Source organism: Leguminivora glycinivorella, chromosome 11 (genome assembly GCF_023078275.1).
Source record: "Leguminivora glycinivorella isolate SPB_JAAS2020 chromosome 11, LegGlyc_1.1, whole genome shotgun sequence".
Lineage (NCBI taxonomy): Eukaryota > Metazoa > Arthropoda > Insecta > Lepidoptera > Tortricidae > Leguminivora > Leguminivora glycinivorella.
In genome coordinates, this window is record NC_062981.1 from 13672955 (window position 1) to 13688034 (window position 15080).

At 38.4% G+C, this 15080-nt stretch overlaps 2 protein-coding genes across 3 annotated transcripts; both read right to left on the reverse strand.

Annotated features, from left to right (window-relative positions):
* Positions 1-430: 430 nt before the first annotated feature.
* Positions 431-3851, reverse strand: LOC125231182 (enoyl-CoA hydratase domain-containing protein 3, mitochondrial). 2 transcript variants are annotated; one of them, XM_048136547.1, is made up of 7 exons: positions 3706-3851; positions 3505-3617; positions 3068-3203; positions 2628-2726; positions 2436-2527; positions 1343-1431; positions 431-976 (listed from the first exon to the last, which is right to left on the reverse strand). In XM_048136547.1, exons 1-7 carry the CDS (start codon positions 3721-3723, stop codon positions 687-689), a joined length of 837 nt encoding a protein of 278 aa, XP_047992504.1. In that variant the 5' UTR covers positions 3724-3851; the 3' UTR covers positions 431-686. The 2 variants fall into 2 exon arrangements, with proteins under 2 accessions (XP_047992504.1, XP_047992505.1); XM_048136548.1 differs by having other exon boundaries at positions 3701-3824.
* A 75-nt stretch (positions 3852-3926) lies between these two features.
* LOC125231181 (ATP-dependent DNA/RNA helicase DHX36-like) lies at positions 3927-14446 on the reverse strand. Its single transcript, XM_048136545.1, has 12 exons — positions 14173-14446; positions 12855-13529; positions 12178-12347; positions 11527-11689; positions 10863-11151; positions 9460-9922; positions 8713-8943; positions 7960-8138; positions 6987-7311; positions 6341-6597; positions 5350-5530; positions 3927-4090 (listed from the first exon to the last, which is right to left on the reverse strand). The coding sequence occupies exons 1-12, from the start codon at positions 14326-14328 to the stop codon at positions 3979-3981; spliced, it is 3201 nt and encodes a 1066-aa protein (XP_047992502.1). The 5' UTR covers positions 14329-14446; the 3' UTR covers positions 3927-3978.
* Between the last annotated feature and the right edge of the window lie 634 nt (positions 14447-15080).

Sequence of the window (15080 nt, forward strand, 5' to 3'; positions counted from 1 at the left end):
AGCTTCGACGCAGGGCCCAAGCTGCCGGTGATCAGGGATCAGGGGGGTTACCATGACGTGCTAAAAAAGCCGTTCAGTTTAGGTTGAGAGAGAGGGACGGAGCTATGTAACTGCTATAGCTGTGTCCCTTTCTCTCAACCTAAACTGAACGGCTTTAGTACGTCATGGTAACCCCCCAGGACTACAGAAAGAGGAACCGCCGAACTATCCGCGCTGTCTTTAAAACTACGATCCAACAACCTAGCGAAAGTCTATCAATGTGTTGATCGAGACTTTTTTCTATTTGACCGCTAGCTGAAACGTCTATCGGGACAGCGATCGTCGAATCAACATCCCACATGGCAGTTATCTCGTTAGCCGTCTGGGTCACTTACCGGTAAAAGGTACCTACTACCGTCAGTAATGAATCGCTCAGCATTAAAAACATCAGTTCGCGATACTACAATTTATTTTCCAATTTACCCTGGTAACAATACAAAAGCGTTAATTTTAATAATAAATCTTTTACAAAAATAAATGATATAATTCTTTCCTGTGCTTCATATTCTTGTTTCGCGTATGTTACTAACAGCAACAGTCTTAACTAATCATCGGTAGGCTTCATGCCCTTGTAATAAGGATTACAAATGTACAACTAAATAGTGTTGCCGATGGTACCATGGTCGATCTCAAGGAAAAAGTTATGGCTACTTGTGGTGCCAACTGGCCTTACGTTTTTCAACAAAACTCTTAATCCCCTCCTGTCCATCGTCTATATTTATATTATCCACCATTATCTGTTCACCTAAACCGTAAGCATCGAGCAACTTCATATCAATTTGTTTGTAATAGAACTCTTTTCCAAGCGCTATGACTCGTCTGCTCTTGTGTTTGATGCTTTCGACAACGTTGTTGACTTCTTCGTCTAGCTGGGTAGCTGGGACAACTTTGGTGACGAGTCCACTGTCATAGGCTTCTTGTGCTGTTAAGGGCAAGCCTAGAACAGAGAATAACATGAGGATTTTAAAATCAGAAAATAAGCAAAATATAACTTAAATTCAATTTAAATGCATAATCAGATTGTAAACATGTTTGCTGCTTTAACAAAGCCTAAGGCTGTATGAATATTAGGTACATTAGGCACATACTTAAAGGTTTTCGAAATTCTGATGTCTGGTAGAAATTCTTGACAAACAAACCACCAGTTTTTTTTTATAAAATCAAACTAGGTACGAAAAAGTGAGGCGATAGAAATTAAGCATTAAAATCCTCGGTTAGTATTGACCACGAGCATTATATTTAGGGTACTACGAAACCATGCATTTTTTTCTTAATATTCACATAGTAACATGATAACAAATACCTGTTAAAAGCATGTACATAGCCCTAGACTTCGGCACACATCTACCAACAGCTATCCCTGGGGTCGAGCAGAATATACCGAAGTTGGCGCTGAAAAGATAACAAACGAAATCGAAAACCTTGTTCAACAATATTGCGATGTTGCTATGCACGTTTGCTGACGTTTTTGGTGGTCAAAAAGTACAGTACCTAATGTATTTTCAGGTAGTTCGATTAGAAATAAAACGTTTTAAACGTTTCATTCTCCTATGCTTTCAATATCAAATTGAGATAAATAGGTCCTTTGGAAGGTTCCCCTTGTTTTGGCATAATTTTACAATCGAGAATTCTTTTTGACATAATTCACCTTTCGCATAATCTGTTATGGCATAGTATAGTTACGCATAATTTGTCTAGGCATATTTTTGTTTGTCCGAATATATTTCATGCATAAAGGTTATTCGCCGAATGGTTTTTATACATAAATTATTTCTGCATAACATGGTTTAGTGGAAATTTACTACGCAGAATTTTTGTCATAGGTAATACTACTATATTAATGTTGCAGTTCTAACCTAACCTAACCGAAATTCTTGACAAAATGTTTTATTTGTTGAGGTCGCAGTTCTAACCTAACCAAACCGACTCTCTTAACAGCATTTAGTATGGGTGGATATTCTGATTTTAAGAAATATGCCAAATACAATTATGCGAATTAATTTTATTCATAAAAACAATCGGCGTAAACAGAATTATGCGAACTTATTTTCGGACAATGTGTTATTCGTATTATTTTCGATTATGACAAATAAGTTTTCTGCCAAATTAACATTCGGCGAAAATCGATTATGCGAAGTCTGTTATGCGAAAATCGTTTCGGACAATTAAAGTTATGCCAAATAGAGGGAACCCCCTTTGGAACCTCTCATAAGTTTGTTTCATAGTACTTACTTGGCGTCTTTTATTTTACTTTGGGTTGCATTTACATATTTCAAAACTCTTGACGTGTAGAGGCGGCGGTCGCTACTCTTGAAAAAGCTCCTCGAAATGAAGCGAAACTTGTCGAGCGTTATATGGTATTTACATGTTCATTTAGATAATACAATAAGTCTTACCCAGGTGTAGAGAACTTGCTAGTGTCTGAACATACAATCATATCACAGGTCGCAACCAACTGGCACCCTGCTGCAGCCGCAAATCCATTCACCTACAATTTTAACTTTACTTGAAGGCAACAAAAGTTCGTTTGGTGCAATTTTCTGAAGTTATGCACATAAGAATTAATGGTAATCTTAATTAATGCATACCTTCGCTATAACAGGGACGGGGCTTTGAATAATCGACTTCATTAACTCTGTTGCTTTTTGGAATACCAATTTATGTTGATCGATTCCAGTACTTGATTGCTAAAAGTAAAAAAAAAAAACAGATGTAGATAATAAATAATGTTTTCCTTCATGTTTTCACGGAAACACACGAATGTGTCATGGTAGTTCGGTTATTGTTAGTAGTTCTTGTAGGTACTGAGACTGACTGAAACATTTGGCACTACATCTGCACTGCCAAACACAAGTATCTCAAGAGTAAATCATACTTCTACTGCCTCTACTGGATCAGAGAGTAATATTTTTGATCTTGTTTGTTATTATACATTTTCAGCAGGTTATGGGCCTTGTCAAATAGCAAGAATTTGTAAAAATACTAAAATATCAAAGGAGTAAGTAATTAAATTTTTTATTATACTTACTAATTCTTTCAAGTTGTGTCCAGCAGAGAACACATTGCCTTTGGCAGACAAAACAATAGCCCTCAGTGACGTGTCGTCCTTATTGGAATTGATTGCTTCTGTGAGGTGGCTCATCATATCCAATGATAAAGAATTTCTAAAAAGAAATTATTAGTTCTACTTAGACAGTATAATTCATATTATACCCATCATATTGTATTTGCATTTCTAGTTAGATGACATTAACAATATTGACGAAGTTAGGATCATGCCATGACATGAGTAGTAAATTTTTTTAAATTGATATAATAAGCTTCAAGATTAGTTGATATCTAAGTATGAATTAAAGCCTCCTAATACAAGTAGTATATTAGTAGACTATGGTGATAATCAGCGGTCTGACCAAATCCAAATAAAAATATAGCTCATATTTTAAAAAAAAATCTGTAACAACTTACTTCGTTTTCTCATGGTTGAGTGTTATTTCTCTAGTTCCATTAGCCTCATTTGTTATTAGATATTGGCTGTGAACACCTCGGTGCAATAGCCGGCAAGAGAATACAATATTTCTCTAAAATAAACACCAAATAGTAAGACTTCACATGTAACTAAAAAAATAAAGTTTTTACAATGTTACAATATAAAAATAGTTACCTTACCTCTATTGTGGCGAACATTTTTGTATATTTAGATAGTAATCTACTTTTAATTGGTTGGTTACAGTGTTTTTAATACTAAAAATATTTTCTTATCTAAATCTAACCTCTACTGCTGCGCTTGATTACTTCTTATCATTTGTTTACGAAATGAAATGTCAATTTGACATCTCTCAACTTGGGGTTGCCAGTTGAAAAATATAGTGTAAAATAAAAAAAAGGTATGTCATAAAATACATTTATTTGCGCATGATAATTCATGTCAATTTAGGTCTTTTAGTAATGGTTATAGCGTCTATTATGGTAACCGCTATCAGATCCAGAGTCCGACTCATAGTCCATGTATTCCGATCTTTCGTCTTCTGCAGTCATCACATCGATCACAGCCCTGAAAAAAAAAAACCTTTTCAGCAACCAAATGTGTACTTTTAAGCAGGGATGTAACGGAGTTCTGCTTCTGCTTCCGTTACTGCGGAACTTCCGTTTTGTTTTACACATCCGCTTCTGTTCCGGTTCTGTTATTTTTCAAACGGAAGTTATAACGGATGTCGGAACCTAGCGCGACTGTGGGACATGAGCGGCGTACATCAAAGACCAACAGGTCTATACCTATCATTTGCTCATCTCTCCGCTTGCCACGTGCTGCGATACTAAACATTAATCGCTTCATTCCATTGCGCGCCAATATTTGTCCTGTCCACCTAGTTAGTAGCGAGTGAACAACTATTCAGTGGTGCAGGGCTTATCTACGATCCCCTTAGAAGCTCCCCTTAGATTTGTTTATTAAATACAGTTTACTTCTTTTACAATCACTCCATTTAATTTAAAAATTTAATTGTGTGCTAACAATTACACATATAATTTTTACTAGTTAGTTTTGGATTGTATTATACTACCTACGAGTAAGTTTTCTTTTCGTTTCTAAAACCTTTTACGGCATAATAAAGGTTTAAAAGGATTCTTATGTGATTTTTAGTGATTACCTAAACAACAAACAATCTTAAAGTTCAAGGTGATTTAAATTTTTGGATTGTAATGAATGATATACTTAAGATAAAATATCAGGTAACTTTTCTTTTCGTTTTTAAAACCTAAGTGGGCCTAAAGGCTGATTACAAACTGCTGATTACAGGCTGAACAGTAAACACCTAAAAGTTCTAGGTAATTTAATTAGTTTTGGTTTATGTTATACCTATGTGGTATTTTTTCATTTCGTTTTTAACATCTATAACTTCCGCTTCTGGTTCCGGTTCCGCTTCTGCTTCCGTTAAACTAAATTCAAAACTTCCGCTTCCGCTTCCGGTTCCGTTAAAACCACATCCGTTACATCCCTGCTTTTAAGGACATATTAGTGATTCTTTCCTGGAATCCGTTCTGTTCCGTTGCTATGGTGACCTGGTCTATCGAAGTTTGGACGGAATATCTGCTGATACTTTCTGACACCTTCACAGTACACACTGATGTCAGTTTATTACAAACTTGAAAACTCAAACTGAGTGTGTCTCATTGATGTGTGACTGGAATCCGTCACCTTGGAGGCCAGGACCTTGACTAAAAAGGACCAAAGCTTGAAGAGCACATCTGCTATCTCTTTCTGGCCACCTTCACAAAACACTAAAAAGCACTATATAACAAAAATGAACTTACTTGAAAACTAATTCGTCAAATTGACTGTGCCTCGTGGACCTCTCACTGTTTTCTGTCACCATGGAGGCGAGGACCTGGTCCAACAAGGACCGAAGTTTGAAGAGCACGTCTGCTGTCTCTTTCTGGCATCGGACTTTCACAGTTGATACTGACATGTAGCACTCGTTGGGGGAGTCTTCAACTGAAATTAAAAACCTTTTTAATATGTTTTGATGACACTTTCGCAACCAAGAACCCGCTGAGCGGGTTGTCACCCTACAAGTGGATGGTTATGGAAAACGTCAAATTCGAACTCATGACACTGCAAGCAATGCGTGTTGAGTTATCTAAGAAATCTCATTGTGTCACTTCAAAGTAGAAAAGAAAAGTTAGCCAAAGAGTATGCGTGTAAAGAAAGTGGTAGATGGGGAGATATAGGTATTTGTATTAACCTTTGCTAACAGCCAGCTCTCCAAAGAACAGCAAAGGTAGAGTATACACCAGGGTTACATCAAACAGGAACAGATCCGAAGATTTCTGCTTCAGCCAATACACCAGCCAGTTCGCGCCAGGCTTGTCGCACAGAGGCCCTCGGTTAGGTTTGAAATTGGAACTCATAGCACTGCAAGCACTGCAGTATTGTGTTACCTACATAAGCAATCTTATTGGGTCACTCCAATGCAAAAACGAGGGAAGTTAGCAATAAAGAGAGTTGTTGATACTAACCTTTGCTAACAACTAGCTCTACAAAGAACAACAATGGCAGAGTATACACCAGGGTTACATCAAACAGGAACACATCAGAAGATTTCTGCTTCAGCCAATACACCAGCCAGTTGGCACCAGGCTTGTCGCACAAAGGCTCTCGGTTCGGTTTGAAATTGGAACTCATAGCACTGCAAGCAGTGCAAGTATTACGTTACCCGAGCAATCTCATTGAGTCACTTCAACGCAGAAACGAGAAAAGTTAGCCTAAGATTGTGTGAGTGAAAGAGAGTTTTTTTATACAAACCATTGCTGACAACTAGCTCTCCAAAGAACAACAAAGGCAGAGTATACACTAGGGTTACATCAAACAAGAACAGATCCGAAGATTTCTGCTTTAACCAATACACCAGCCAGTTGGCACCAGGCTTGTCGCACAGAGGCCCTCGGTTCGGTTTGAAATTGGAACTCATGACGCTGCTCGGGTGTATTTGGATTTTCCCGTCTTCCGGTGTTGAGACTTTGATTCGTTGTGGTTTTTGCGGGTTTCGAGAGTGTGTCCATCTGTAAAAAACACAATTTATTGGAGTAATGAATTTTACATGATCCATCCATCCATACCTGCAGCTAAGATATTTTTTGAGTCCAAGTTAAATATCTCAAAGCATCTCATTAGGAGTGTTCTTAATGTGTATAAGTTCTACTTTAGGTTACAAGATACAAGGCTAGCCCATTCTAGATTAAAAACTTAATTTTTAAATTTCTTCGCAATCTTAAGTTTTCTCTCGAAGGCGTTTTACTTCTTCAAAAGCAAATGTCGAATGGTAAAAATAAAATTACATTTGGTACTTTACTTGTACTGTCAGAAATCCGGAAATGGGACTTGTTTGCAGAAACTTATTGCTCGTTTCAAAAACGTTTAATTTACCATCGAAAACAAATCATTAACTTACCTAACCGTCCCAATATTCGGATACAGCGCAGCCGCCATAATGGCCTTGAACACACACAGGTTATCCTTATTCCGATTCTCCCACGACCCACGAACATTGGCACTAGCCAAGAAGCCCATTTGCCTCAGGTTCTCACACAGTTGCTGTTTCATTTCCGACAGCAGTTGTAAAGTGTTGTATGATAGGAAATAGTCGTAAGCGAAGTTGCTTTTGGCTCTGCGGTCGAGGCGCTCCCATTGGATGATGGCCTCGGATATGGCGACGTGGTCACTCGGCTCGCCGAGGGCTAGACTGCGCTTTGCATCGTCTACTTCTTGCTGCTTGCCTATAACAATTAATATTGTAAAGTATAGTAAACGGCCATAAAGAATGCACATCGGTCTTTGGAAAGAGACAAAGTCACATAAGCAAGAAAGAGACATCGCTTTACGAAGACGAAAAACCCATGTGCATTCTTTATGACCCTTTATTGTACACATGTTTTGGGACTACTATTAAAAAATTGACTAAAATTCAAATCGAAAAATCGGACTTGAAAAACTTATACATTTTTCAGACTTCTTACGTGGTAAGAGTTTTGAATGATTCACGGTTATTTTCATTAGACTTATATTGACCGGGATATAGACCGCAACTTTGACATCCACCCGCCTTCGTCAGTTTTCCGTGATCATGATGCATGCAACTGCGTCGAAATATCGGGAGCTCGACAAAAATCAAAAAGGTAATCACGGTCTATACCCCGGTCAATATAAGTCTCTTACGTGGCATTACAATATTTTGTTGACGTTGATATACTGTGCGCTCTGTAGGAGTCACTTGTGGCAAAATGCACGTAGGGTATTTAAACTCCAGCCAAGCTCCTGTAGCTATTCAAATTCGTTGGTTTGATAGGATCAAGGGGTAAGGGCAGACGCGCTAAGTTTCAGCCTAGAGTCAGTCGCGCGTCTATTAGATAAATGTTCAAACTTACCAATGACGAGAATAAAGGGGTCTTTGAAGCCCCAGACGGCAGCTACCGAAGCGGCGCGATCGACGCAGCCGAACAGTGCGCCAAATAGCAACAGTTTGCCTGCCGCTGGGTGTACTGGCAATCGAGCTAAGTGCCAGCCTAGAGGGGTCAACCGTTCCTCTCCGTCTAAGGCGCCTAACCTGAAAACAGGAGGAGGTAATTAGCCAATTACCATGATCATTTGCTTCTGTTATAGCTTGTAAATCCTCCATTGTAAATCTGGTCAGTAGTCTATCTTATATGTTTTATGCGTATTCGGCAGACTATAGAAAAGTAGATCGAAATGCAAGACAACGACTCTTTACATACGGTTGCGGTCTTTAAAGCCGACCTTTCAGTTATCGATGTTGGATTGCAAGATGCATAAATATACTTATCTTTATTCTTTTCCTATTCTTATGTGTGGCGGAGACTTTACTGTTGCAAATTCCTGAGAGCTCTATCCACCGTAACCTCCGCGGCCGGTCCCGGCACAAGTTTGAACGCGTCCAGCGCGTTTCCTAACCTCAAAAAAAAAGCCTTTTTGATCTGTAGTACTGGTTCCAATAACTTGCTCCGTTGTAACTCTGCCAGCAGCCTACAGTCGTGTTGAACTATCGAAGTTGGATCGACAAGTAACGATATCCACGAATTGTAGGAGGAAGGTGTACGACTTACCGTTTGGAATTATTGGAGCAGAGTTCTGTGATGGTTTCTATGATGCATAAAACTTACTGTTGCAAATGCCTGACAGCTTTATCCACAGTAACCTCCGCAGGTGGACCAGGTACCAACTTAAACGCGTCCTGCGCGTTTCCTAGCCGCAACTTCTTGATTTGCAGCACTGGTTCGAGCAAGTTGCTTCGTTGTAACTCTGGTAACAGTCGGTCGGGGATGTTTTGTGCGCGGTATGAAGTTAGAAGATGGTAGGCGATACCTGGTTGGCAACGACCGGCGCGGCCGCGTCTGAAAATTAGAATTAGGATTTTATCAAGCTTCTTAGTAGTCCTCCTTGAGCCAAGTCATTGAAGAAATCTCTAGTTTAGTGCGAATTTAAAACCGGAAAACCATGGTTTAACTGATTCAAAGTGGTTCTCTTAGTTTACAACGAGTATAACTGTAATATTTATGATCAAAAGTTATTCCAACAAAGCGAAGTGCCTTCTAAAGTTGATAGTGACACAGAAACAGTGAAAACTATTTACAAAACAAATCTATGGAATGAGTTCTATAGGTTGAAAGAGAGCAGTCGCTTATAAAGATGATAAAAGCTTCTAGGTATGGATCAGATCATAATACCATGCTGTCATATTATCGACTGAGCATTTTCGAACTTTACTGTACTTTTTTTAACAAAGTAAGTTCTACTAAAAATCAATGATCAAGAGTATTGTAATTATTTTGATTTTAGACATTTTTCTATGAAATAAATTTTATCTTATCTTTTATCTTATCTTAATGATCGTTTTGCTATTAACTTACCTTTGCATCAAATTAGCTTTAGACTCAAAATCCGTCTTCAGCGTCGAGACATTTGTTTCCACATTCAGTCCTGTCATTTTAATTCTCCCACAGTCCACAACATACACAATATCATCTATAGTAATAGAAGTCTCCGCTATATTCGTCGCTATTATTATCTTCCTAATATTCTGAGGAGGCCTTGCGAATATCTTGTGTTGGTCTAATGTTGGCAGCTTTGAGTGCAGGGGATATATTTCGAACTGTGAACTGGGGAACATTCCGCTATCATTCATCATTTTTACTAGCTTGGATATGTCACCGATGCCCGGTAGAAATACTAGTACAGCGCCAGGCAGGCCTTTGGATATGTGCGTTAGAAGAGCTAGTATTAAATCGATGTTGAGGTCTTCGATTCTTGAATCTTGGAGTGAGACGTATACGTTTCTGTCTATTTTTCTTTTTATACTTTCCAGCCAAGGACCTGTAATTAAAAAAATTACGTATAGAATTAAAACTTATAGAGAGCAAGCGTGCACAGCAGGGCCAGCTTCATTCTTATAACGAAAAGTCTAAATGTAGTAGTAGTAGTAGGTAAAACACTTTATTGTTGTTGTTGCTGAATGTTCTAAGGCACCCAATAGGTGCATAGGGCCTCCACAAGATCCTTCCACGCCTTTCTATCTTGAGCCACCGCCTTGGCCTCGTTCCAGCTCAGTCCATATTCCCTCAGCTCGTTCTCAACGCTCCGCCTCCAGGTGTGAAAGGGGCGTTTGCGGGCTCACTTCCCTCCTTGAGGCCGCCACTCAAACGCGATACTGGCGCTGTTGGTAGCTCCTCTTCGAAGGGTATCACCGATCCATCTCCATTTCCGCAGAGCCACTTCCTGGCCGATCGGAGGTTGTCGGCACATACTCCACAGATCCTCATTTCTTATGGTTTTCGGCCAGAAGATACGGAGGATCGACCGGAGGGACTTTATTGCCCAGAAAATAATACAACACACAAAAAAAGAGCTTATCATAAAAGAACGAACTTATCCCTTTAATGTTAAGTTTATGTTAAAGTTTTAGACCAAAGTTGATCGATCCTGCAACACGCAAGAAAACATACGTAGGTTCGGTTGGTAAGTCTAAAATATCAATGTTACACATTTGTACATGCAAGCGCCAATCGAAATAATAAGTTATAAAAATGCGTACTAATTTTAGCTATATACTGCTCACGTATGCAGTATACTGCAGAGATGTCTCCACGTGTTGTTTCCACTGCCCACCACGACCCCTCTTCACAGGCCCAGAGTTCCTCTTATTTTCTGCGGGTAACTGGTACCCCATAAGGACGAGAAGGTCCTCCAGGTATAGAGGCTGTACGGGGTACGCGAGACCCTCTAATACATATCTATAAAAACAAAATATACTTACTAATTTCAGCCCTATATTGCACATCTCTCTCCATCTGATTCCTCTCGATTTTCATCTGTTTCCACTGCCCGCCACGACCCCGCTTCGCAGGGCCAGAGTTCCTCTTATTCTCAGTGGGTAACTGGTACCCCGTTAGGGCGAGTACGTCCTCTAAGTATAGAGGTTGTACTGGGTACGCGAGACCCTCTATGTGCATGGTCGGACAGTTGTCGAAGTACGCGGATAGTCGGTCGCTATCTATGGTAGCGCTCATTAGGATGAGCTTTAGGTCCTGGCGTTTTCTGAGCACCTAAAAATAAGTTTTATATAAATTCAAATGTCTAATTTTTTTTTTATTATTTTACACTTACAGCAACCAAATTCTTTACGATTTAAAAGGTCCGTGTAGGTTATATTAAGTATACTGTAGATATATTGAAGAATTTGGTCTTTATAATTGAGGTGTTTTGATTACCAGAAAATTCAACATCAGACGCGTTATCGTGAACCTTAACGGAAGGCACGCCAGTTGTAGTCTATGGAAATCAAAGGTCTAAGTAAGACTCCTTCCGAGACGATAGGTATTTGCCAGTCTTTGATCCCCACACGCCCTTACATAAGTCGTCTAACGTAATAAATTACCTACTGACAACCAAGTCTCAATTTATGAATTTTAAATAGTTACCAGTTTCAACATGCACATAGAGAAGTCCATATGGCAGTCCCTCTCATGGGCCTCGTCCAGTATGATATGGCTGTAGTTGGTCAAGCCCTGATTCACTTCTAAATCCGCCAGGAGTATACCAGTGGTCACGTACATGATACTGCCGCGGGGTCTGGCGTCTGTTCTAAAAAAAAAAAATAGGACCACAATTCATTTATAGAAATTTCATTCATGAAGACGAGAACTATGGGTAAAATCAGGGGCGGCTCATTCCGCGATTCTTTCGCCGAACTACAAGTATGTACATACATACAGTGCTTGAGGACCTTCGCGCGGCGGAATAGAACTCAATGTAGGCTGCTCGCGTGCGGTCAGTTTCTTAGTGTAGGTAAAAATTACGAAAGGCGGCATTTTGTGAACATCAAAGCAGTGAGCCTTCTGTACTTGTACTATTATATATTCTATGATAAAGGTTAGATTGGACCAATTTCTCGTCATCATGATTTTTATTCGTTCAACGAGATTTGACTTAAACGGCTGGCACCTGGCATCCAGGCCGTAAAATTAAAAAAAAAATGTACGCGAAAATATTTCCACTCACAAAATCCATTGCCTCATGATGCCCAATTAACGCAACCAATAAAAAGTGGGAAAAGAAAACCAAAATCTTACTTTTCTAATCGCACGGCATATCCAACAGAGTTGCCCAGACTCTCAGCTCTCTCCTGGGCAACTCTGCTGGCTAATGAGGAAGCAGCTATTCTTCTAGGCTGTGTCACAAGTATGTGAATGTAGGCACCTTGGTTTTTACGTATGGCATCGTCTAAGATTATCTGTGGTACCTATACATGAAACAAAAGAAGAATGATTTTTTTAAATCTGCTTATTTTCGTAAAAAAGCTCAAAATTTGAAAATATGTTGTTTAGGTTGCTAGAAAAGTGAACAAAAGAAATCAAAACCAACTCGTAAAAAAGAAAATTGGGAGAAAACATGCCAAAAACAGCTTCTGGTTTAGCTACTGCTAATTTGCAGTTTTTTTAAGATAAAGGAAACAAACAATGATGTAAGATGAGATATTATAAAAGCCAAAAGAGTTACAAAACCAACAGAGTCAAGTTATTTAATTCAATAAATAGTAAATTAAAAATTAAAACACTTTATTTATAATTCATAGGTACTTAAAATAAAAAAGTAGTATTTTTTATCATATCATGTACATATCTACTATAATTCATCATATGGCAAATTAAGTACATTTATAGAAATACTTATCAGATGACTTAACTCTCATCTCTGTTGGTTTGGGCCCATAGTCCAGTGTTGACCAAGGACCACAAATAATTATTACCTGTGTAGATTTTCCACAACCAGTTTCACCGCTGATCACAACCACCTGGTTGTTATTGATAAGTTCTAAAAGCTCTGCTGACTTCTTATAGGTTGGTAGTTTCTCACGGAAACCCAACATAGATTTATACTGGTTTCTTGTAACCATGTCTTTATATTCTTCATGCATTGCAACACTCATGTCATAATTTTCTTGTGTATTAGTACAAATGTGAATACCTTTGGCTAGGTTCTCATCTAATTTTTCATCAAATGCGCCTGTTATTATATCCTGATATCCATATTTATAATGTGATTGATCTCTCAAGTGAAGAGTTCTTTCCGTGGAACTTTCATAATCTTCGGTTGGTTCAGTTTTCACTTGGATATAATCAGAACATTCCGCTGGAGGATGTTTTCTACTAGGTGCTTTAGGAGTTTTAAATATACCTTCTGAAGAACTTTCTTTAGATGAAGACGGCCCAGCTTGACTATCATATTCATCTTTTACAATATCTTCACATTTTATTGCTATTTTTTCAGACTCAAAACTACTATCAGACATTGGTTCTTCTTTAATATACATTTCAGATTTCCTTAAGGTTATATTTTGTTTATGAGCTAATTCCTCAATAGCTTGTATGTCTGAGGATAATCTATACATAACTGCAGATGGTATATTCAGTACCATATGGATCTAGAATAAGAATTACTATTAAAATATTTCATTGCATTGTATATTAACCCCTCATATGCGGCCTGTCAATTTTGATCTTTGAAATAGTGACTTTGACATTTAAAACAATAGACTAAAATTCCCAGGCACGGATCCGTGTCTAAGCATACGAGGGGTTAATAAAAAGATCACTAGTACCATGTAGCATTTAAATGAGGTTACATGTAATAATTAAAGTTACACAACATAAAATTAAAATGATCCTATCCTTTGGGTTGGAAGCTCAGATGGCAACCGCTTTCGTAAAAACTAGTGCCTACGCCAAATCTACGAATAAGTTGTCACAGCGGACCCCATTAGCCGTGGCTAATGCCGGGATAACGCAAGGAGGATGACGACACAACATAAAATTAAAATCTTTTTTTATGGGATAGGAGGCAAACGAGCAGACAGGTCGCCTGATGGTAAGCGATCACTGCCGAAATCTGCTGGAGTATTACCCTATGTATGCAGTAGAGTGCAAAGTAGTCACATTTTACAGTATATTTTGCATAAAAATATGTTTCTAAGTCAATATCAAATGAAGAAAACAATATCTACGTTTGTAAAGTGGTCTGAAAACTGTGACCGAATGTTTAGTATAAATCCTAAAAAAACTACTCACATCCCTGCGTTCTTTCTTTTCACCATTCCTTTTCGCTGCCTGATCTCTGTAGAATAATCCAATAGCTTTGCCCTTTAAATGTGGTGGATGTGAACTCTGTTTTTTAAAGTTTCCCCAAGATTTATTTTTTCGCCCTCTTTGCCAGTTGTTCGACATTTTTAATAAAACTTGATAATACTAAATAAAGAAACCCAGATTGCTATTGCACTTTACGTTTTATTTAATATTTATATATTAAATGAATGTACAATTGGAATTTTATTTCACATTGATTTCCCGCAACTCGCAAGTGGGAAATATACAGGAAATATAGAATTGTAAATGTCAGTAATGTCACTGTCAGCCTCGTGCAGTTCCATTTTACGAAGCGAGATTACAACGCAATCAAGTTGTTGTAGGCCAGGCCGGTCCAGACCAAAGACCTTTACAGGGGACAGAGGAATCACATTTTTTGCCATACTAAATTGAACCTTATCACTGAGACAGAAAGGTGATCGTATCAGACGAGCGAAAACGGTCCACATGAGAGGGCATTGTTTGGGCTGGTGTCCCTCTCGCACGTGTGGCCAGTGTTAATGAGGTTACCATAGTAGTAGTATTTTTATCTGTATATTACCTGACTTTATAACTTCTTATATTATTTTAGTGTTATATTCAAACTAGGGTTTCGATATATTTTAAAGAATTGGCAAATAATTATAATGTAATTATTTTGATGCCAATAAATCAAAGATTTGTATAATTAAAAAATACCTTCAATTGGGTATTAGTAGATTTGGTAATTGACTTTGAAAATTGACTGGTATCCCCAATGTATGACAGTGATGACGTCACTGAAAGCTAGGAACATACTACGCGGACGTCCGTCGTAAATCGACCGCGACCGATCAGTGTGCACGGAACAAAAC